This window comes from Larimichthys crocea, chromosome X (assembly GCF_000972845.2).
Source record: "Larimichthys crocea isolate SSNF chromosome X, L_crocea_2.0, whole genome shotgun sequence".
Lineage (NCBI taxonomy): Eukaryota > Metazoa > Chordata > Actinopteri > Sciaenidae > Larimichthys > Larimichthys crocea.
In genome coordinates, this window is record NC_040020.1 from 35297532 (window position 1) to 35320094 (window position 22563).

The window sequence follows — 22563 nt, forward strand, 5'->3', positions numbered from 1 at the left end:
CAGATTGTAACCCTTTAATGGCGTCGAGGACCTCTTTTTTAGATATAGGAGCTTGCAGGGTTGTTTTCTGGTCAGCAGATAGACTAGGAAAGTTAAGAGAAGAAAAGAAAGCATCCATGTTTTTAGTATTATCGGAATGCAGTCCTGATTTGTACAGATTTTCATAGAAGGTTTTAAATGTGTTGTTAATGGTTATGGTATCGAAGGCCTGTTTCCCTTGGCTGTCCATAACTGAAGGAATACTTCGGGAATCTGCTTTTTTCTTTATCAGATATGATAAATATCTCCCTGCCTTGTCTCCATGTTCGTACATTTTTTGTCTAGACAGTCTGATTTTGCTCCCTGTATCTTTTGTCAGTAGTGAATTCAGAGTGCATCTAAGGGCAGAAATCTCTTTAAGCTTCTGTGCCGACGTATTTTTAACGAATTCCTTCTCTGCATGTTTCAGCTTGGATTCTAAGATCTTTCTTTGTTCATCCTGCCTTCGCCTTTTAGTGGACATGTAAGATATAATAAGACCTCTTGAAAAAGCTTTAGATGTTTCCCACAGCAACGAGGCGTCATCGGTGGAGGCTGAATTGACAGATAGAAAATATTGAAACTCCTCTCTAAAATAAGATATGAAATTATGGTCCGTTAGAATATAAGGATGGAACTTCCAGTGTCTAGTTTGGTTGACTGGGTTTCTTAAGTTATAATGTATGGACACGGCAGCATGATCAGAAATAACTATATTACCTATAGAACTATAGGTAACTGACTGCAGCATAACTCTTGGAAGAAAGAAGTAATCTATCCTTGTATAGGATTTATAAACATTGGAGAAGAAAGTATATTCTCTATCCGCCACATGTTGGGCCCTCCATACATCTATATAGTCGAGGTCTGAGAGAGATGGCTTACCAGGAGGGGACTTATCCATAATAGGATTTAAATGACAATTAAAATCACCTCCAATGAATGTGTTTCTAACATTAACTATCACTTTAGAAAAAGAGGTAGGCAAGAAGTCGCTACGATATCCAGGTGGATTATAAATATTCATTATAGCAATTTCTTCCCCATAGAGTACACCTCTCACTATTACATAACATCCTGCTGTGTCCTTTGTACAGTCCAAAAGTTTGAATGGTAAGTTTCTCTTGATTAAGATCGCTACCCCTCTGCTCCTTGAAGTAAAAGATGAAAAATAAGCCTGTCCAAAACCCCCTTGTTGTAATTTCAGATGTTCACTGTCTGCTATGTCAACACACTCCCTTTTAAGATAAGTTAGAATTTTTTTTCGTTTGACGGGTGTGTGTAGACCGTTCACATTCCAAGTGCAAAGCTTCAAAGGTGACATAGTTGCCAACTATAAAATAAAATAATGCCTGAGTACATATTGCCTGTAAAGTAATCTGTAACAGAGTGAGCCAAGTGGGAGCCGAACATAAAACTATAACAACAACAAACAACAGTGTGCTTAAGGCACACCCTGGCCAACATTGGCATGAAACGTATACACTGTCCTTCTCCTAAACTTAGAGGAGCTCGAGTGAAAGGGTTTTCTGGCAACAAAAAAAAAGGATCCGTCCAGGAGGTCGGAGCGCATTGCTAACAGTGATCCTGCAACGTTAACAACAGAAAAAAAGCAATATGCTATGTGTCCATTGTCTAACTGCAACACATTATAAAAGTCCGACTAACCCGCTGCCCCACGTGAAAAAAAAAACTTACAGGGTAATGTTCACACATCTTCACGGAGGGTCTCCTTCAGTGACTGGGCGTATTTCTCCACTGCGGCTGGGACGTGGAACACCTTAGTGGATCCGTGGCAGGTGACTCTCAGAGACGCAGGATAGATTAGCCTGTAGTCAGTGCCGAGTGCTCTCAGCTGCTTCTTCACTGCGTCGTATCCCTTTCTCCTGCGGAGAACGGATGCAGAAAAGTCCTGAAATATCATCACCGTTGCGTCTTCATGTTTCAACGCTTGATTTTTCCGTCCCACTTCCCACGCCGCATTCATGACATGCTGTTTATCTTGGTAGTTATGGAACCTGACCAGCACCGGCCGTGGCCTCTGTGTGGTGGGGGGCTTTGGGGCCAGTGAGCGGTGTGCCCTCTCCAACTTAACGCGACCCGACTTCGTTTCGATGTGAAGGAGTTGGGGAAGCCAGGTCTCGAAGAACCGGGTCGGGTCATCTCCTTCGGCCTCTTCTGGAAGCCCAACGATGCGGATGTTCTTTCGTCGCCCCCTGTTCTCCAGGTCGTCAGCCCGCTCGCTTAATTCACACACCATCTTTTCCAGCGCTTCGATTTTCCCATCGACCAGGTCTGTGGCGTCCTCCAGCGCCGAAATCCTCTGTTCGGCCTCGGTTATGCGTTTATCGTGCCTGTCAAGCTCCTCCCGATGTATTTTAAAGAGCTCTGACAGTGGGCTTAGCTTTTCATCGATAACTTTGGAGATGTTGGCTGTGATTTCTGTCACAGCTTCACGAAGTGCCAGTAAGCTGGCTCCGGCGTGGGCACCGCCTGCCTGCTGAGTATGCTCAGCGTCGTCAGTTTGATTTTTCTTGCGTGGCATGCCGTCGGACTGTCTCAGGAAATAACTGTCAATGTTCATGTTAGGCTAGTGAACCATTGAGAGGTTAGAGCGCTACTTTTGCAGGGTTAAATGTACAAAATTAGTGAGTAAGCGCGCCAGCTCCCCCGAACGTGACCATCTCTCACACCGCCATCTTGAAAAAAACGACCGAAGAGGTTTTGTGCGTCAGGTGCACATTAAAACGAAGAGTAGCTGCCTGGACCAGCCTATAACCAAGGTCTGTCTGTTACAGTAGGCCGATGCAGGATGTGGAGCGGCTGGGACAGATTGATGACAGGATCTCTGCTTCTACCTCTGACTTTAACTCTGACACTTTGACTGACAGTGACGATACCAGATCACTACAGGGCAACCACTGACTTACGACTTTTGTTACAGGATCGAGAGGAAGAAAGAAGACAAGAAATGTGAAGTGATTGAACTGTTTAGCTTTATTTCATGACTCTTATTGTGCATAATGTGGGTAATTATTGAGGTGATAGCTCAATAATTAGGGGCTGGTGTGTAGGAGCCATGAAAGCATATATGCTGTGTATATAGATAATCTTGTAGTTTATATTTGGGTTATTTTGGTTGTTATATTTTGTTTGCTTTGTTGTTGTTTATTCTTTATTTATCAAAGGATAACCCCTTGAGATGTATCATCTCATTTTCGAGGGGGTCTTTATTGCCAACAGAGATATACAATGTTTACAAAGACGATACAAAGTAGCAGACACCCATTCACCACAATGCTCCAATAGCCCCCTCCCCCATACATATACATGGACAAAATAAGAATGATACAAAACACAACTGCAGAAATACAAAAGCAAAACTAGGGCTATTTGTATACATATGCACACATGCACACAGAGCACTTATGCATGCCCACCTATAAATAAAATCAAAAACAAGAACAGGATGTTTGGAAATGAATGAGTAGAGAGGATTTAAAGAGATGAAAGGAGGTTATAGACCTAATTGTGCAAGGGAGATTATTCCAGTCTGCTGGGGCTTAAAATTTAAATGCATGTCGACCAATTTCTTTGTTAATTCGTGGTGTAAGAAAGAAAAGTTGATCAGTATGCCTTAAATTGTATTGTGAGCTGAGTGGAATCAGAGATTGTTTCAAATAAGAAGGAAAATTGAAGTAGTTGCACTTAAAAATTAGTAGTAACCAGTGAACATGCCTCCTGGACTTGGGGGCCAGCCAGTTTAAAGACTGGTACATCTGGCAGTGATGGGTATTATAAGGACACCTCAGTACAAATCTACACAGAGAATTATATAAGACAGAGAGAGGACGAAGATTTGTTTCTGAGGTGTTCTGATAGATGACATCATCATAGTAAAGTATTGGGAGTATGAGCTGTGTAATAATTTGTTTACTGACTTGTAGGGAAAAGCATTCAATGGATCGATAAAGAGATTTCAGAAGAACATAGATTTTCTTGGAAATTGAGTTGATATGAGATTTAAAGGAGAGCCATGAATCAAGCCCAGATATTTAAATTCTTCAGTTTTTTCTAGTGCTGTTCCATCAAGAAAACTAATACACCAGTTTGTATTTGAGGGCAGAGAATCAGGTCGAGTGCAAAATAGCATAGTATATGATTTTTTCTTATTCAGTTGTAGTTTATTTGAAGAGAACCAATTTTGAACTGAGTTGAAATTTGATTGTAATGAGTGACGAATCTGAGTGATATCAGAGCTGGAGGAGTATATTACGGTGTCATCAGCATATAAGTGAATTTGGCAGTCAGAACAAGTTTGTGGAAGATCATAGATGAAGATTGAGAATAGTAAAGGGCCCAAGGATGAACCTTGTGGCACGCCTTTATCAATAATCTTAAAATCAGACTGACAACCTTGGAAGGAAACACACTGACTTCTATGATGCAAAAAAGAGCTGGTTGAAAAATAACAAAGAATCAGGAGAAAGACCAATGGCATATAATTTATCCAAAAGAAGATAGTGATCAACCAAATCAAATGCTTTAGTAAGATCAATAAATATGGCACCTGTGTGCTTATTGCTATTGAAAGCTGAAAATATATCATTAGTAACTTTTAGAAGAGCAGTGGTGGTCGAGAAGTGTGGTCGGAAACCAGATTGATGAGGAGATAGTATGTTATGGTCATTAAGATGTGCGGATAACTCATTAAAGATCAATTTTTCAAATATTTTTGTTATGGTATTAATAATTGAGATTGGTCTATAATTATTAATATCAGTAGGGTCACCCCCTTTATGAAGAGGGGTTACCCTAGCACATTTCCAAGATAAGGGAACTTTACAAGTAGCAAGAGATAAGTTAAATAAATCAGACAGGGGAAATGATAAAACATGTGAGGCCATTTTAAAGAACTTAATCTCCAGACCATCTGGACCAGCACTGCAACCAGAGTTGAGATTATCAATCACACGTTGAACATCTATTGGTGTGATTCTTCTAAAAGAAAAGGAACAACCACACCTGCTCGGAGTTGGGGAAGATTCATAGTGAGAATAAGAGAGGGAGCTACCAATAGTAGAAAAATGCTGACTAAATGCCTCCGCAATTGAAAATGGTTCACTGACACTTTCACCACTGATTCTAAGACAAGTATGGGTTTCTGTGGATTTATTAGTTAAACTATTAATTCTCTTCCAAAATTGTTTTGGGTTCTTAAAATCAGTGGCTAGACAGTCTTTGTAGTAATTTGCTTCAGCATTTCTAGTATGGGTTTTACATTTATTCCGTAGCTCTTTATAAATGTTCCAATCAGCAGGATCCTTTGTTGTGCGGTGCTTTTTCCATGCCTTGTCTCTCTGTTTGAACAACTGTATAAGATCTCCCTTAATCCACGGAAGGTGATGACCCTTGACTTTAATTGTTGTCCAGGGGGCATGTTTATTAATAGTCTCAACAAATTCAGTGTAAAAATAATTCCAGGCCTCTTCAACAAATGGTATTAATTGAAATCTCTCCCAATTCATGCCTAAGATATCTTGGATAAAGAGTTCAGGGTTTATATTATTAGACTTTCTAACTTTAATGAGTTTAGGTGGAAGATGGGGTATTTTAATTTTCCAGACACAAAAAACAATCGAGTGGTCACTGAAAGAATCGGGCAATACCCCAGAATGTAGAATTCTCTCAGGATGGGAGACTAAGATCCAGTCAAGCAAAGAGGAAGAACTGGGACCAACTCTGGTAGGTTCCATAATCAATTGGGTTAAATTTATGCTATTAAAAAGATTGTGATCATTGTAAGAAGAATGATCCAGCCAATTGGAGTTGAAATCACCCAGTATGATTTTTTCACTGGTGCAGTCTAAAGAATTAATTGTGGACAGGATATTTTTGGTAGTTTCAGCAGGAACATTAGGAGGTTTATAAATATTACCTATAATTAGTTGTTTGTTCTCATGTAATTTAATTTTAACAAAAAGGCATTCAAAATACAAGGGATTCTTAGTTGGTAAAACTAGTTCTGCAGTTAGATTTGAAGATATATATGTCAGAAGTCCCCCTCCTCTTGAACCTCTGTCTTTTCTATATAGAACATAGTTATCAAGTTTAACTTCATTGTCAGAAATGTTGCTGTTCAACCAAGTTTCAGAGAGCGTGATTACATGAGGTTTGTTATAGGTGAGCCAGGCTTTCAGTAAATCAATTTTAGGTCGCAGGCTTCTAATATTCAAATGAATGATATGCATTCCTTTAGTATGAACTGAGTGTTGGTCCGTCTGATGAGAGAAGTGACTGAGTGAGCGGAGATTCAGTGCCGGTCTAGGTGCTCTTACTATTTTTTGGCGTGCTGTAGTGATTTTGACTGGAATATATCTGGTGGTTGGGCATTTAGGACTGCTAGAGCAGACACAGGGCTGGCTGTGAGCAGGTGTGGGTGTAAGTGGCAGGATTGACCTGAAGGGGGGAGAGGGGAAAGAAACTGGTGATGGTGGTAGTGAGAGATGGGACCTGTGGGGGGAGCTGGTAGGGGTGGAAGTCCCATAAGCTGTCACTGAAGAAGACACCGGGGAGTGAGTGTGAGGTGTAAACAGTCATGCACGTGGGGCAGACTGGACGGCGTGCTGTATGTTAGCCGCTAGCATTTGGCTGCCCCTCCAATTGGGATGAACTCCGTCAGTTCTGAACAGAGAGGAACGGTTCCAAAAAAGATTAAAATTGTCAATAAAACCTATATTATGAGCTCTGCAGGCGGACTGGAGCCAGGTCCACGCCCTGGTCCACCCATGAATGTTGGGAGGGAACCACTGATAAAAACAGACTTTCCACAGTTAATTAAGAGGCTAAAGAGGACATTGAAATCCTTTTTTGTCAGCTCAGATTGCTGACGAGCTGTGTCATTAGACCCCACATGTACTAACATCCGGTTTATTGAAGATGGAAGTGAGTGCAGCAGACCGGGGAGCACGGCCTCCTTCAGGATCCTGTGCCGGGAAGACGAGGTTGAGGACCGGGTTGAGGGCAATCCATTGGGCCTTGTGGTGGAGTGGCCAGCCATCCGAGCACTGCCAGCCACCAGTGGAGGGAAAGGTGTCTGCGGGCGCTGTTTGCAGGTCCAGATCTGAAGGAGATGGAGCAGCGGGACCAGCGGGGGCTTCAGGTGGATGTGCCGGAGTGCCATCGGAGAGGGCCGCGTAGCGGTTGGAGAGGCTCAGGCGAGGGGGCGAGATGGCCAGGTGGCGGGATCCCACGCAACTGTGTCATGGAGGGTTGTGCTGAGCGAGGCCAACTTTTTGGACTGCTGGAGAGCCACGTCCATGAAACTGAAAAGTAGTGAGTCCTTTTTTAGCAGTTCATCGGAGACCCGTCGGATGTCATCCTTAAGGTCAGCGATTTTTTTATTTGCTTTCATCAGCAGTACATCGTCCTCACAGGGTGTAGCTGGCATGATTTGTTTGTTGTTCAAATACAAACAATAATCGTTCAAAAACAAACAAAAACTGGATGAGAAGTCAGAGCCGGGGTAGAGCGTCTGTCAAAACACGGAAGACGCCGACACATGCGCAGTCGGATGAGATAACAGGTGACATACAGAGGGGAATGAATGAATCATTTACAGGCAGCCAGTGGCCCGTGTGTGTGTTGTTATTTTTGATATTATAGTAACTTGGTCACGGGAATAGGGGCGGTAATCTATAGTTAATATATTCACCTCTGCTTTGGCACGGCGGGGAGTAAGAACAAAGAGAGAGAGGGTGAGTGAGGCCGTATTTTTTATTGATCTCTGTTTTTCTTTGGCTCGCTGTGATTGATTTTTTTTCATTATTTTGTTATACAAAGTTGTGTTTTTCTTCTTTAATAAAATCCTTAAACGCATTTTTTTGATCTCAGCGGATATTTTGTTGGTATAGCGCATCAGACAAGCTGCAAAATCCCACGCTTTGGTTTTTAGTCGCTATACCCTTTTAACAGTGAAAAAAGGTGGAAGAAACCTCAGGAAAAGCCACAGAGGAGGGATCCCTCTCCCAGGACGGACAGACATGCAATAGATGCAACGTATACAGAACAAATCAGCAGAGACATATTGTCCGACTAGAAAATTTCTACAGAAACTTTGAGTGTGCCTGACTCTGGCCCCATATATACATAGACACCACATTGAGCGGGTTGGTCGTTGGTCGCAATACGTCAACGGGTCCGCCATATTGGATGTGGCAGATCTGCCCGTAAACTAATACAAGGAAATGGACTGAACTTCATAAAGCGCCTTTCTACAAAGTGCTTTAAGTTAATGCCTCTTATACACCCATTCACACACACACTAATATATCTGGGAAACAAATAGGCACCAAAACTGATGATTATAAATGTATGTAACTTTTAAAGTGATGATTATAAATGTTTACTCCTTATGTAAGCACCAAACCAACGTATGTATTTTTCTAATGCTGAGTGTTTACAGCTACTAATGTGTGTAACACTGTTACTGTGATGATAAATATTGAAATATTTATATTTACCATTTACTCTGTGTCTATAATAACCAGATCCTGAAATGTAGATGTGACATAAGGGTTTTCTTAAAGAGCACTAATGTGTACATTACACGTGAACATATATACATACATATAGTACACACACACACACACACACACACACATGTGTGTGTGTGTGTGTGCCCTTTGGGCATCCACACTAATAAGCCCAAGAGATTTTAAAGAGTGTGCTCTTTCAGGCACACTCAATAAGCATGGTGGATAACATATAGTGTGCGCCTTACACGCACACTCAATAAGCGCGGTGGATAACATATATATATATAGTGTGCGCCTTGCACGCACACTCAATAAGAATAAGCCCAAGAGGTTTTAAAGAGTGTGCTCTTTCAGGCACATTCAGTGGCGTCACTAGGCCTATTTTAGGGGGGCTTCAGCCCCCCTAAAATATTCTCAAGCCCCCCTAAATAATTTGGTGGTGTTTTATTATTATTTTTATTTATTACATTTTTTTTTCACAAAAAAATGCCTATTTATGCAATACAAAGTGGCCAGAATATGAGTTTAAACCAATAATCATATAAACTGTCATTATTCACTTAAATATGATCATAAATCTCATTTCATCGGGTACGGTAGAGAGAGCCCCTTCAGTGCGTCATTATACAATCCATTCCACTTTTTCATATAGAGAACGCCCACATCACTGAAATTCCAGTCCATGTTTTCCATGCGACCCTGCTCACTGCCGCTTGCGTGTTTACCTCTGAAGTACACAGAGCCGAACCTCACAGTGGCAAGAGCAGAGCGCGAACGCATGGGTGAAGGATGGACATTAGAGCCTTTTTCAAGAAAGTAAGCATTCATCACTGCTGGTAGTAACACTTAGCTAACAGCAGAAAAGTTCCATGTAATTAATAAACCAAAATGTTCCGTGTTTGAATCCCAGCTGGCCAGCTCTGAAAGTTCCTAGCTGCTGCTAGCTAGTTGAGATGACTTCTGTTAACCATTCCCGCTATTCGTTTCCTGACCGTGGTCGGGAAACGAAGTAGTAGTAGTAGTAGTTTCTCCGGGGCGAACTCCCAAGATTCGACTCCACACTAGTGATGCGCGGGCCGGCACGAAACCGCGGGCTTTTATTTGTATTTCAGCACAATTTAACTGGTGTTGTTTAGCTGGTAAAGCAGCTGAAGGTGTATGGAGGCGTCATCGTCTTAGATTAATCAATTGATTGACAAAGCTTTAATTGGTGCTCTGAAAACATTTTCGGCGCGCGCATAGCGCGCAATAACTTTTCTCCTCTATGGGCTAAGCCACCCCAGTTTCTTAAACCTAGTGACGTCCCTGGGCACACTCAATTACAATGAATGATAAAATGACAATGAATTAAAATGAATGATGAAGTGATTACAGTAGCAGTGAAACCTGCGATAGAGATAGAGACACAGATGCACAGCAGCAGTAAATCATGAACTAACTATAAACAGTAAGGGAGATATGGTAGCAATAATGACAGTAATAATATATGTAGTGGACGTCTTGCAGGGCCACAGCAGCAGCCATGATCCAATGTATTTGTACAAGTTATAAACACTTATTAATTACTTATATTGTTGTTTGGTGCATGATAAACAATACTGGTGAAGTAAGACTGAAACAAGTTTGAAACACAAGTTTGCTTTTGAGCAAAATTAGTGGAGCCTCTGATGATGACGCCGCGGCAGACTCGCCGCTCGGGCCCGGTGCTTCTGCCATGGTGAGTGTGTTGTCTCGTGTTTGTGACTGTAAGCTGTGCACGCGTCTGGGCGAGACAGAACTTTAGCTTGTTTGTTTTGAGGCAAATTTCTGTCGAAGCGGAGCTGTCTTGTCGGCAGAAACACATGAACAGCCAATCAGCTAACAGACGGGCGGACCCAGTGTGCGGAAACTGCCTATCATATCCTCGGACGTCACCAGTAACAGGCAAACAGCCAATCATTCAGCAGCTGTGTAGTTAGGTTGCGGTTCCATGCTGGTTTGTTTACAAGGGAGTAGCATGCAAGCCGGGAGGAGCGTAGAGTAGTGATGGGTAAATGAAGCTTTTGTGAAGCACTGAACCACTTGAGCCAATTGTTTCGAAAATGGGTTCATTACTCGAAGCTTCAGTTATGATGACCTCTCCTGGCGAAGTGCCAGCCTGCAGTCAAATTAGGCTAGTTGGTTTTTAAATTACACACACACACACTGGTTATTATGTCCTATTCACAAATAAATATCACTGAGACAATGAATGTGTGTATTGTGTTATTGAGGAAAGTGATGGGAAAATATAACATAGGTTTAGGTGGTAAACCTATGACACAGGTGTGCTTGTGTAACTGGCAGAGGGTGATTATGTAGGATGGGGGGCAGTCAAAGATTTTTATTGAGATACATTATTTTTTCTGGATTGCTGACAATTTCTCCACATTTTGAAAAACACTGGCTAGCAAGGAACTGATGAGGCAGGTGTGTATAAAAATTGTTTTGCCAGTTTAAAACAGTGAGGGTAGACATTTTGACGGTTCTGCCAGTATGTCAGTGGGTCTTCTGATCTTTGAAGCGGCGGATCAGTCATGTAGCGTTGCACCTCTACTGTAGCATCTGCTGTAGCATTTCTTGCCCTTCCCTGTCCAGTGTCTCCCAAAGGTTTATATCTGAAGACAGACATGACAGTAAACAGTACTGAAAGGTTTCAATTTGCATCTTTTTTACATGATTTTATCAATTGACTATCTCTAAGATTACCCATGGATGGTTGATGTTCAACATTTGAATGATGTTCAACAGCTTTGAATCTGGGATCCAGCAGAGTCGAAAGGGTCAGTGCAGTTTGGCTTTCCAAACTGTCAAACCTGTTTTGCATCGCTGACACCAAGTTTTGTCCCAGTAGTTTGGCTGTGCTGTGGCTTATTTTTACCATTGTGTCATACAAATACAGCATTAACATTTTTGTCATTGGGATGACTTTTGACCCTGAAACTCTGGTAAAAGGGGGCAAGCAATTGCAGGCACGCAGCAGTAGTTTCATAGTCCTCGCATGACAAAGGTCTCACATCTGTTTTAAGCATTGCAAGAGCTGCCCCCACTGACTGTCTCTCTTCGAACAGGCGTTGAAGCATCAGGAAAGTGCTGTTCCAGCTTGTGTCCACCTCCTGAACAAGCTTCTTCACTGGCTGATTGAAATGCTCCTGTACTTCTCTGAGCTTCTCTTTGGCTGTTGTGCTTGTTTTAAAAAAGTGACTATTTTAAGTGCCCTTGTGCGTATGTCATCTATACCAGGAGTTGCGTCAAGAGACTTCTTCACCACTAAATTTAATGAGTGTGCAAAGCAAAGAGCATGCCTTAAATTCAAACTCCTGACAGAGGCAACCATATTAGCTCCAGCATCTGTCACAATTGAGGTTACTTTGCCTTTAATGCCCCATTCTTTCATGAGTGACCTTGTTGCAGCAGTGATATTACTAGCTGTATGAGCTTCAGGGAAAGGCAGCACACCCAAAAGCACTGTGGCTTTTTTATTACAAGAACTTCAGTTTTGTCTGAATTTAACACCAGAAAATTGTAGGTCATCCAACTTTTTATGTCCTTAAGGCATGCTTGGAATTTAGTTAACTGATTGGTTTCATCAGGCTTGATCGATAAATATAATTGGGTGTCGTCAGCATAACAATGAAAATAATAAGTAATTAATTAATGTTCCCTAAAGGAAGCATATATAAACTGAATAGAAGTGGTCCTAGTACAGAATCTTGTGGGACTCCATGACAAACTTTGGTATGCATGGAGGATTCATCATTGACGTGAACAAACTGATCTAAGAAATACGACTTAAACCAGCTTAGGGCGGTTCCTTTGATGCCAATTTGATGTTCCAGTCTCTGTAAAAGAATTTGATGGTCAGTGGTGTCAAATGCGGCACTAAGATCTAACAGAACAAGTACAGAGATGAGTCCTTTGTCTGATGCCATTAGGAGGTCATTTGTAACTTTGACTAGTGCGGTCTCTGTGCTATGATGCACTCTAAATCCTGACTGAAAATCCTCAAATAAACTATTCTTATGGAGAAACACAGCTGATTAGCTACAGCTTTCCCAAGTATCTTAGAGAGAAAGGGAAGGTTTGATATTGGTCTCTAATTGGCTAAAACCTCTGGGTCTAGAGTGGGCTTTTTAAGAAGAGGTTTAATTACAACTACTTTAAAGGACTGTGGTACATATCCTGATAATAAAGACAGATTAATTGTATCCAATAAAGAATGACTCACTAGAGGTTAAACATCCTTGAGCAGCCTGGTTGGGATGGGGTCTAAGAGACAGGTTGACGGCTTAGCTGCAGAAATGATTAAAGTTATTTGATGAAGGTCGATGGGAGAAAAAGAGTCTAAATACATATCAGGTTTTACAGCTGTTTCCAAATTTGCTGTATCAGAATGCTGATCAATGCTTGTTGAGGGCAAGAGGTGATGGATCTAAAGGAAGACCTAAATAGACCTAAAGGAATAGATGGTTCAGTAGAGCTGTGATTCTCTGTTAGCCTGGCTACAGTGCTGAAGAGAAACCTGGGGTTGTTCTTATTCTCCTCTATTAATAAAGAGTAGTAGACTGCTCTGGCATTATGGAGAGTCTTCCTGTATGTTTTAAGATTATCTTGCCAGACTAAACAAGATTCTTCCAGTTTAGTGGCACGCCATTTGCGTTCAGATTTACGCGTTTCTTGCTTTAAGTTACGAGTCTGCTGACTATACCATGGTGCTAGCCTTCTTTGGTTAATTGTCTTCCTTTTCAGAGGTGCAATAGAGTCTAGAGGTGTCCGTAATGAGCCTGTAATACTATCAACAACATTATTTATTTGTGAGGAGCTAAAGGAAGCTGACAAGTCCTCTGGTACATTGAGACATGGGATTTAATTCAATACTGAAGGAATCACTTCCTTAAATTTGGCTACAGCACTATCAGATAAACATCTGCTGTAGGAGTTTCTGCAAAAAGGCTATTAGTCCAGTAATATGGACTCTATTATTAAAAAATGGTCAGACAGGAGAGGATTCTGTGGAAAGACTAGAGATTAGATGATCAATTTCGAGAGAACAAGATCAAGAGTGTGGTTCAGATGAGTTCAATAAGTCACTCTGACACCCGATTGAATCTAATAAAGAGATAAACGCAGTACTAAGACTATCATTGTGGTTGTCCACATGAATGTTAAAATCACCTACAATAATTACTTTATCTGTTAAGGATCAGGCCTGATTCAAATTCAGATAAAAATTCAGAATAAGGACCAGGAGCTTGATATACTGTCAGATAAAAATTCAGAATAAGGACCAGGAGCTTGATATACTGTAATGAATAAAATTGGCTGCAATGTTTTCCAGGTTGGGTGAGTGAGGCTAAGAACAAGACTTTCAAATGAATTATAATTTAGTTTAGGATTTACTAATAGACTTAAGTCAAATATGGCTCCAACTCCACCACCTCGACTGGTACTTCGAGGAATATGAGTATTACAATGAGGGGAGGAGTGAATTCATTCAAGCTGACATATTCATCCTCCTGCAGCCAGGTTTCACCAGACAGAGGTCACATATAACCCCCATTTTAAAATCCCTGCACTGGTTACCTGTTAGTTTTAGAATAGATTTTAAGATTCTGTTATTGGTTTTTAAATCGCTGAATGGCCTGGCACCGACATACCTTTTCGACATGCGACAGAAGTATGTACCAAGCAGATCCCACAGATCCTCAGCATCCCGACTCCTAGTCATCCCCAGAACCTCTAAAAAGAAGTATGGCTGCTTTTAGGTAATGTGGCCCCCGTCTCTGGAACAGCCTACCTGTGGATCTGAGAGACTGCACTTCTGTAGAGATTTTTTTTTTAAAACATAAGACTTATCTTTTTAGCCTGGATTTTACTTAAGTTGCCTCCCATTTACTGCTGAGTTTTTAGGTCCTGATCATTACCTGTTACTTTTTATCTCCGGTTCTTATTTCAATGTAGAGGTCTTATTTATTTATTTATTTTATTGTATTGTTTTGTTTATATATATATATATATATATATATTTTATTTTATTGTTGCAGTTTTTATCTTTGTTATTTTGTTATTTTTTATTTGTATGCAACTGTTCTTCAGTTGTGATTTTTACCTTATAGACTTTTTTTTAATTTAATTTGTTTCGTTGTTGTAGTTTTATGCTTTTTATTTTATATTATATATTTTATATAATATTTCTCCACATAATATTTTTCTAATTTCTAGTCTTTATACAACTGCTTTGTTGCCTAAAGAACTGTTCGCTGTTGTCTATTTCTGTTTTTATTTTGCCCTGTGAAGCACTTGGGCTGCAATTCTGTATGAAAGGTGCTATATAAATAAATCGTGTTGAGTTGTTTATGGGAGAAAGGCCACTGAATCCTACACAAGTCCTAAACTAATTAAACAGTAACTAAACATTTTGTTGGATTCCTCATGTTGTGTTGTTGCAGGTCAATGAGTCCAGCCCAAGCAGACTTGATGTTCTTGGAGAATGCCAAGAAATTGTCCATGTATGGAGTGGACATCCACCAGGCCAAGGTGAGCACAGGAGTAGTAGTAAGTCATAGTACTTCATAGTACAAATAAAACTTGCAAACACTCAATCAGAGTGAATGTCAGCCTTCAAGTGTTGTTCATGAAAACAAACCGCATAGAGGTAAATGTTAAAAAAAACAAACCATGGCGTGTGTTTGCCCAACACTCCTTTTCTTTTGGCAACTCTGTAATTGTGCGAAGGGATGACAGAGAGATATCTCTGGCCGTACCAGCCAGACAGGGAAATGTATTCTCTCTGCTCAGCATAGCCTGCTGCAACTGTCGCAGTGATTCAATGTTTCATTAAAAACAATGAAACACAGTGCATTTTATTGTGATTGCATAGTTACAAGTACAACATTAAACTTGTCAATTATTCCCCCACCCACCAATGGCAATGTTGTAGTTTAAAACAGTTGTAGTTTAAAACGTGGACATGACCACCATATTTCAGATTGCATAGGGCCCTCCTAAGGATGGGGTTTAATAGCATTTTACATAACTTTATTTCAGTTTTGAATGATCATATAGAATCTCGAAAGACTCAGACACTTGCAGTTGTCTGTGATATTGCCACGATGTGTAGATAGATAGATAGATAGATAGATAGATAGATAGATAGATAGATATACTTTATTTATCCCAAGCTGGGAAATTACAGTGCAGCAGCAGCATTACACACAGTGACGATAGACAACATAAGAATAAAAATATAATATAAAAAGCAAACTATACATAATAAAATATCGAAATAGCAATAGTAAATAAAATAAAATATATTGTACAGAGGTATATACAGCAAATTGGCAGTGTTGATTTGTGCAAAGCAGGGAAAAATGTGAAGTGACTGTAAATTATGACCTAGCTGTTGTTATACAGTGTGATGGCATGTGGCAGGAAAGATTTCCTGTATCTGTCCCTTCGACAGCGGAGCTGTAGCAGCCTGTGGGAGAAGCTGCTCCGCTGTCTGTCCACTGTGTGGGGGAGAGGGTGCTTCTCACTGTCCATGATGGATAAGAGTTTATTCAGTGTCCTCCTCTCCACCAGAGTCACAAGAGACTCAAGTCTCAGTCCAAGAACAGAGCCAGCCTTCTTGATGATCTTCTCAAGTCTGTTGGTGTCGCTGGCTCTGATGCTGCTGTCCCAGCAAACAACAGCAAAGAAGATGGCACTGGCAACAACAGACTGGTAGAAGATCTCCAACATCTTGCTGCACACGGTGAAGGATCTCAGCTTCATCCCCTTCTTGTACACAGCCTCGGTGTTAGATTTCCAGTCCAGTCTATTGTCAATCACCACTCTGAGGTATTTGTAGTCCCCCACCTCCTCCACCACCTCCCCTCTGATCCTTAGTGGCTGTGAAGGCGTCTTCTTCCTCCTGAAGTCGATCATCATCTCTCTGGTCTTGTTGATGTTCAGCCTCAGATGGTTCTGTTCGGAGCACTTTACAAATCTGTCTATCAGTGTCCTGTACTCCCCCTCCTCTCCATCTCCTATACACCCGATAACAGCTGAGTCATCAGAGAACTTCTGCAGGTGACATGACTCAGAGTTGTACTTAAAGTCGGTGGTGTATAAGGTAAAGAGGAAGGGAGAAAGCACAGTCCCCTGTGGAGCTCCTGTATCACTGACCACCACATCAGACAGCCCACTGCCCAGACAGACAAACTGTAGCCGACCTGTCAAGTAGTCAGTAATCCAGGAGATCACTGTGTCGTCAACACCCATCACCCGCTGCTTCTCACCCAGTAGCACAGGCTGGATGGTGTTGAAAGCACTGGAGAAATCAAAGAATGTGATCCTGACTGTGCCTACCCTACCATCCAGATGCCTATGGGCTCGTTGCAGCAGGTAAATGACAGCGTCATCGACTCCTAAATGGGGATGATAGGCAAACTGCAGGGGGTCCAGAAATGTCCTCACCTGTGGCCTCAGCTGGGCTAGGAACCAGTCTCTCCAGGACTTTCATCACATGAGATGTGAGGGCGATTGGTCTGTAGTCAGCTGGGTCAGATGGCCTCGGCCTCTTGGGGACTGGAACCAGGCAGGACGTTTTCCACAGCATCGGGACCTTCTCCTGACTCAGGCTCAGGTTGAACAGATGTCTCAGTACAGGAGACAGCTCGCTAGCACAGGTCTTCAGGATCCTTGGAGTGATGCCATCAGGGCCTGCTGCCTTTCGCTGGTTCAGTCTTTCCAGCTGCCTCTTTACCTGGCCTGTAGTCACTGGGTGGTTGATGTTTGTGTCCTCAGTGGGGGGAGGTGAGGAGGGGGGGCAGATGGGGAGGTGATGTGCAGGGGAATGCTGAGGGGTGTTTCCAGCCATTTGGGACAGTGTAGGTGTGTGGGGGGCAGGGGGTGTCTGGGAGGTGGCAGGAGGTGAGCTAAACCTGTTAAAAAACTGGTTAAACTGGTTTGCTCTGTCCAGGCTCCCTGATGTCTGCCTGTCCTTCCCCTTTATCCCTGTGATGTGCTTCATTCCCGTCCATACATCCTTTACACTGTTCTGTTGGAGTTTGGCTTCCAGCTTCCTCCTGTAGTTCTCCTTACTTGTCCTCAGCATATTTGGAGTTCGTGCTGCACTCTCCTCTGCTCCTCTCTGTCTCCAGACCTGAAAGCCCTTTCTTCTCTCAGAAGTGCCTTCAGGTCGCTGGTGATCCAGGGCTTGTTGTTGGAGAAGCAGCGTACGGTCCGGGCTGGCATGGTGGTGTCCTCACAGAATCTGATGTACTCAGTGATGCAGTCAGTCATGTCATCAATGTCCTCCCCATGTGGCTCATAGAGTACATCCCAGTCTGTCGACTCAAAGCAGTCCTGCAGTGCTTCCATGGCCTCACGTGTCTGGGGGCTGTGATGTCATATGCATCACTAGCGTTGGCATAGAGAAGATCCAGCGTTTTATTGTCTCTGGTGGGGCAGTCAATATACTGGTGAAAGTTATTTAAAGTATTGTTCAGTGAGGCATGATTAAAATTACCTGTAATAACCATGAATGCATCCGGGTGTTCAGTCAGTAGTTTAGCGGCGGCAGAGCTGATGACTTCACAGGCTGCCGCTGCATCAGCTGACGGGGGGATGTAAACAGCGACAACAATGGTGGACGTGAACTCCCTTGGTAGATAATACGGGGTTATTCTCACAGCCAGCAGTTCAATGTACGGGGTACAGAGATGTATGAGGTGCCGTCAGGGACATTATTCAGAAATACCTCTCACACACACTACTGAAATATTACACTCTTACACACACTAGTGAAACGCTCTTACACACACTAGTGAAATGCTCTCACACACACTAGTGAAATGCTCTCACACACACTACTGAAATATTACGCTCTTACACACACTACTGAAATGCTCTCACACACACTACTGAAATGCTCTCACACACACTACTGAACTGCTCTCACACACACTACTGAAACGCTCTCACACACACTACTGAAATGCTCTCACACACACTACCGAAATGCTCTCACACACACTACTGAGATTTCAGTGTAACCGGAAGGCATTTCACTGTAACCGGAAGGCATTTCACTGTAACCGGAAGGCATTTCAGTGTAACCGGAAGGCATTTCACTTAAACCGGAAGGCATTTCACTTAAACCGGAAGGCGGGTTGTAAGAGGGAGCGCAGCATCGTTGGGTTGCAGATGTCGCGCCAGGAGGAGCTTTCCAGTGGACTTACAGAAGCTGCCGCGCTACTCAACAACATTTTGTCATCAGCGGAGACAATTCAAACATTATCTAATGCAACAGCGAGCAGGCAACAGTGCCATGCCCCCTTGAGTGCCGACACCGTGGAGGCCGGCTTACGGCGCTTTTCCCGTCTCACGGCCGCAATGGCGCGGCGCAACGCCCAGCTGTTGGCCCGGTCAGGAGCTCCGTGCCGCGTTACCAAGCTCAGCAGAGCTTCGGGACATGGACAACCAGGACAACCGGGCCAACAGCTGGGCGTTGCGCCGCGCCATTGCGGCCGCGAGACGGGATAAGCACCGTAAGCCGGCTCTCCACTGGAAAGCTCCTCCTGGTGGGACATCTGCAACCCAACGATGCTGCGCTCCCTCTTAAAACCCGCCTTCCGGTTTAAGTGAAATGCCTTCCGGTTACACTGAAATGCCTTCCGGTTACACTGAAATGCCTTCCGGTTACACTGAAATCTCAGTAGTGTGTTGTGTGAGAGCATTTCAGTAGTGTGTGAGAGTGTTTCGTAGTGTGTGTGAGAGCATTTCAGTAGGTGTGTAGAGCGTTTCAGTAGTAGTGTGTGTGAGAGCGTTTCAGTAATGTGTGTGAGAGCGTTTCAGTAGTGTGTGTGAGAGCGTTTCGTAGTGTGTGTAGAGATTAGTATGTGTGTTGAGGCATTTCAGAGTGTGTGTGAGAGCATTTCAGTAGTGTGTGTAAGAGCGTAATATTTCAGTAGTGTGTGTGAGAGCATTTCATTAGTGTGTGTAAGAGCGTTTCACTAGTGTGTGTAAGAGCGTAATATTTCAGTAGTGTGTGTGAAGCATTTCACTAGTGTGTGTAGAGCGTTTCACTAGTGTGTGTAAGAGCGTAATATTTCAGTAGTGTGTGTGAGAGCATTTCACTAGTGTGTGTAAGAGCGTTTCACTAGTGTGTGAGAGCATTTCACTAGTGTGTGTGAGAGCGTTTCACTAGTGTGTGTAAGAGCGTAATATTTCAGTAGTGTGTGTGAGAGCATTTCACTAGTGTGTGTAAGAGCGTTTCACTAGTGTGTGTAAGAGCGTAATATTTCAGTAGTGTGTGTGAGAGGTATTTCTGAATAATGTCCCTGACGGCACCTCATAGAGACGTTCCTTCACATTCACATGTCTGGGATTGCACCACCTCTCACTTACATACAGTGCAAGTCCGCCACCCTTCTTCTTCTGACTTTTGGAAAAGTCTCTGTCTCCCCGTATCAGACTGTAGCCTGGAACCTCAATGCTGCTGTCCGGGATGTGCAGCCATGCAGCCATGTCTCACTGAAGCAAAAGATGCTGCACTCACGGTATTCCCTCTGGGTCTTCACTAGCGCTGTCAGTTCGTCCATTTTATTCCCCAAAGACTTCACGTTTCCCATTAGGATCGCCGGGACTGCTGGTTTGTGTCTTCTCCTTTTTTTCCCTCCGTTTGGCTCCAGACCTGCAATCAAAGCATCTCCTCCATTGTCACAACTCTTATGAACAGGTTGTGACTGATCAGAAAAACAGACAAAATTAACGAACCGACAAATAAACGAAAGTTTAAAAAAGACGACGGGAGCTGCGGCCACAGGCTGTCGCCTCCAAGAGATGCTGGCTGCAGACCTCCACTGTCAGGCACCTCCACTGTCAGGCCCGGAAATGAACGGGATACATTTCAAAATAAAACTGCAAACCTCCACTGTCAGGCCTGGAAATGCAAGGGATACATTTCAAAATAAAATCGTGAATTTGTGAATGCACTTCCGGTTGAATCGTTTGGAGGAAAACTCACTGAGGATGCAGAGGAGGGTCGAGAAAACTGTTATTAGATTCTATCCTCCATGTTCATTAGACCCCTACCAGGTTACATATAAAAACCAAATGAGGGACAGAATGCTGTACCATGGCTCCTCCAAACACTCATTCAGTCTTGGATTCCCAATGGCAGCACTGCACTCAGAAACAAACTATTTAATGGCTTGTGCTGCACCTCAATGTTTTTGTCTTTTTTTGCTTTGTTGAGCAAAGCACAGCGCACAACAGAGTGCACTGCATGGAGTGTGCAAACAAACTATCTGCACTGCAAAGTTCTGCTTCATTTGATGCTTGTTAATTGATGTCAATTGCACACACTAAATGCATCATACAGACAAAAAATGTTTTAAAAGTACATTCAGATGTTCCACTCCATGGAGAAAATGTGACCGTTGCTATTCTGTTGTCAGCCTGTGGTGACATGCACAACACTATCAATCACATGATCCAAAAATCATTTGGAGCAATTGTTGTGTGTTGTGACTATTCATTCAGGTTCTCTCAAGAAGGCATAGCTCTCTGAAATCTGCATATCCTATTGACGGTTAATGGATATCTTTCTTTCTGTTTGGGTGTGTCTGTCAGGATCTGGATGGTGTTGACATCATGTTGGGGGTTTGTTCCAGTGGTCTGATGGTTTACAGAGACAAACTGAGGATCAATCGTTTCCCTTGGCCCAAAGTCCTCAAGGTCTCATACAAACGCAGCAGCTTCTTCATCAAAATAAGACCATCTGAGGTACAGTGTTTTTATATAAAAACCCAATTCATTCATTCAAAATATTAATTTATGCCATATATAGCTGTAAAATGTGCTTGTTGTTTAACACTCTTAATTGTAATTTCAATAGGCTTCTTTTAGCAGATTTGTGTTTCTTGTTTCAATAGGTGGAACACTATGAGAGTGCAATTGGCTTCAAACTATCCAATTACAAAGCTGCCAAGAAGCTGTGGAAAGTGTGTGTAGAACATCACACCTTCTTCAGGTCAGATATTGATATTATTTTCTTGTGTCAGTTTGCCCAAATGGTAATGTAGTGTATATTTTATTAAATATGTTAAGTTGCCTGACCCAGAATAAGATTACAAGATCAGTATCAATGTGTTTTCTGGTCAGACTGACCTCCACTGAGATGGCCACCACTCCAAGGAAGTTCCTGGCATTGGGCTCTAAGTTTCGCTACAGTGGTCGCACTCAAGCTCAAACCAGACAGGCAAGCTCTCTGATTGACAGACCAGCTCCTTTGTTCCAGCGCTCTTCCAGCAAGAGGAACTCACGCAGCTTGGATGGAGGTACACTTCAGTTTGTGCCACACATACAGTAACGTGTGTGTGTTTGTGTGTAATGTACCGTATTTTCCGGACTATAAGCCGATACTTTTTTCCCATGCTTTGAACCAGGCTTATACAAAGATACGGCTTTTCTATAGATTCTTCTTCAGCCACCAGGGGGTGCTCTAACAGGAAGTGCAAAAACAAGACAGGCAGGGGAAGTCAGTGCAAAGAAGAACGCCTAGTTTTTATTTAGCACATGCAACACAACACACACGACGAATTATTAACAGCGAATTATTTTCGCACCCTCACCCCCTCTTCATGGAAAGCACACGAAGAAGTTCGTATGATGCAGCTTTTAAGTTGAAGGCCGTCGATCTGGCTATCCAGAAAGGAAATAGAGCTGCTGCACGTAAGCTTGGCATTAATGAATCCATGGTGAGATGTTGGAGACGGCAGCGGGATATAATTAAACATTTACGGTACAAAATCTCGCCCAGGGCGCAAATGTGGCCAGGTCCGGCACTGAGTGGCATCATATCCTGATCTTCACGTTCCTCTTCCTGTTCTGGTTTTATCGTATTGTGAATGTGAAGTGGGAACTGTCCAGTTATCACTTTTGCTCTTTTGCTCCCCATCATTTTAACTATGGGAAGCACACAGAATATAATGACTCCTACAAT

At 42.6% G+C, this 22563-nt stretch overlaps 1 protein-coding gene across 7 annotated transcripts in view; it reads left to right on the forward strand.

The window, feature by feature from the left end:
* epb41a (erythrocyte membrane protein band 4.1a) overlaps window positions 1-22563 on the forward strand; it is a 273926-nt gene that overhangs the window by 134736 nt on the left and 116627 nt on the right. For all 7 annotated transcript variants that reach the window (XM_019264151.2, XM_019264152.2, XM_027282915.1 and 4 more), the window contains exons 8-11: window positions 15023-15110; window positions 21192-21344; window positions 21494-21591; window positions 21723-21898. In XM_019264151.2, the coding sequence (XP_019119696.1) occupies window positions 15023-15110; window positions 21192-21344; window positions 21494-21591; window positions 21723-21898 (515 nt within the window). The remainder of the gene's footprint in view (window positions 1-15022; window positions 15111-21191; window positions 21345-21493; window positions 21592-21722; window positions 21899-22563) is intronic.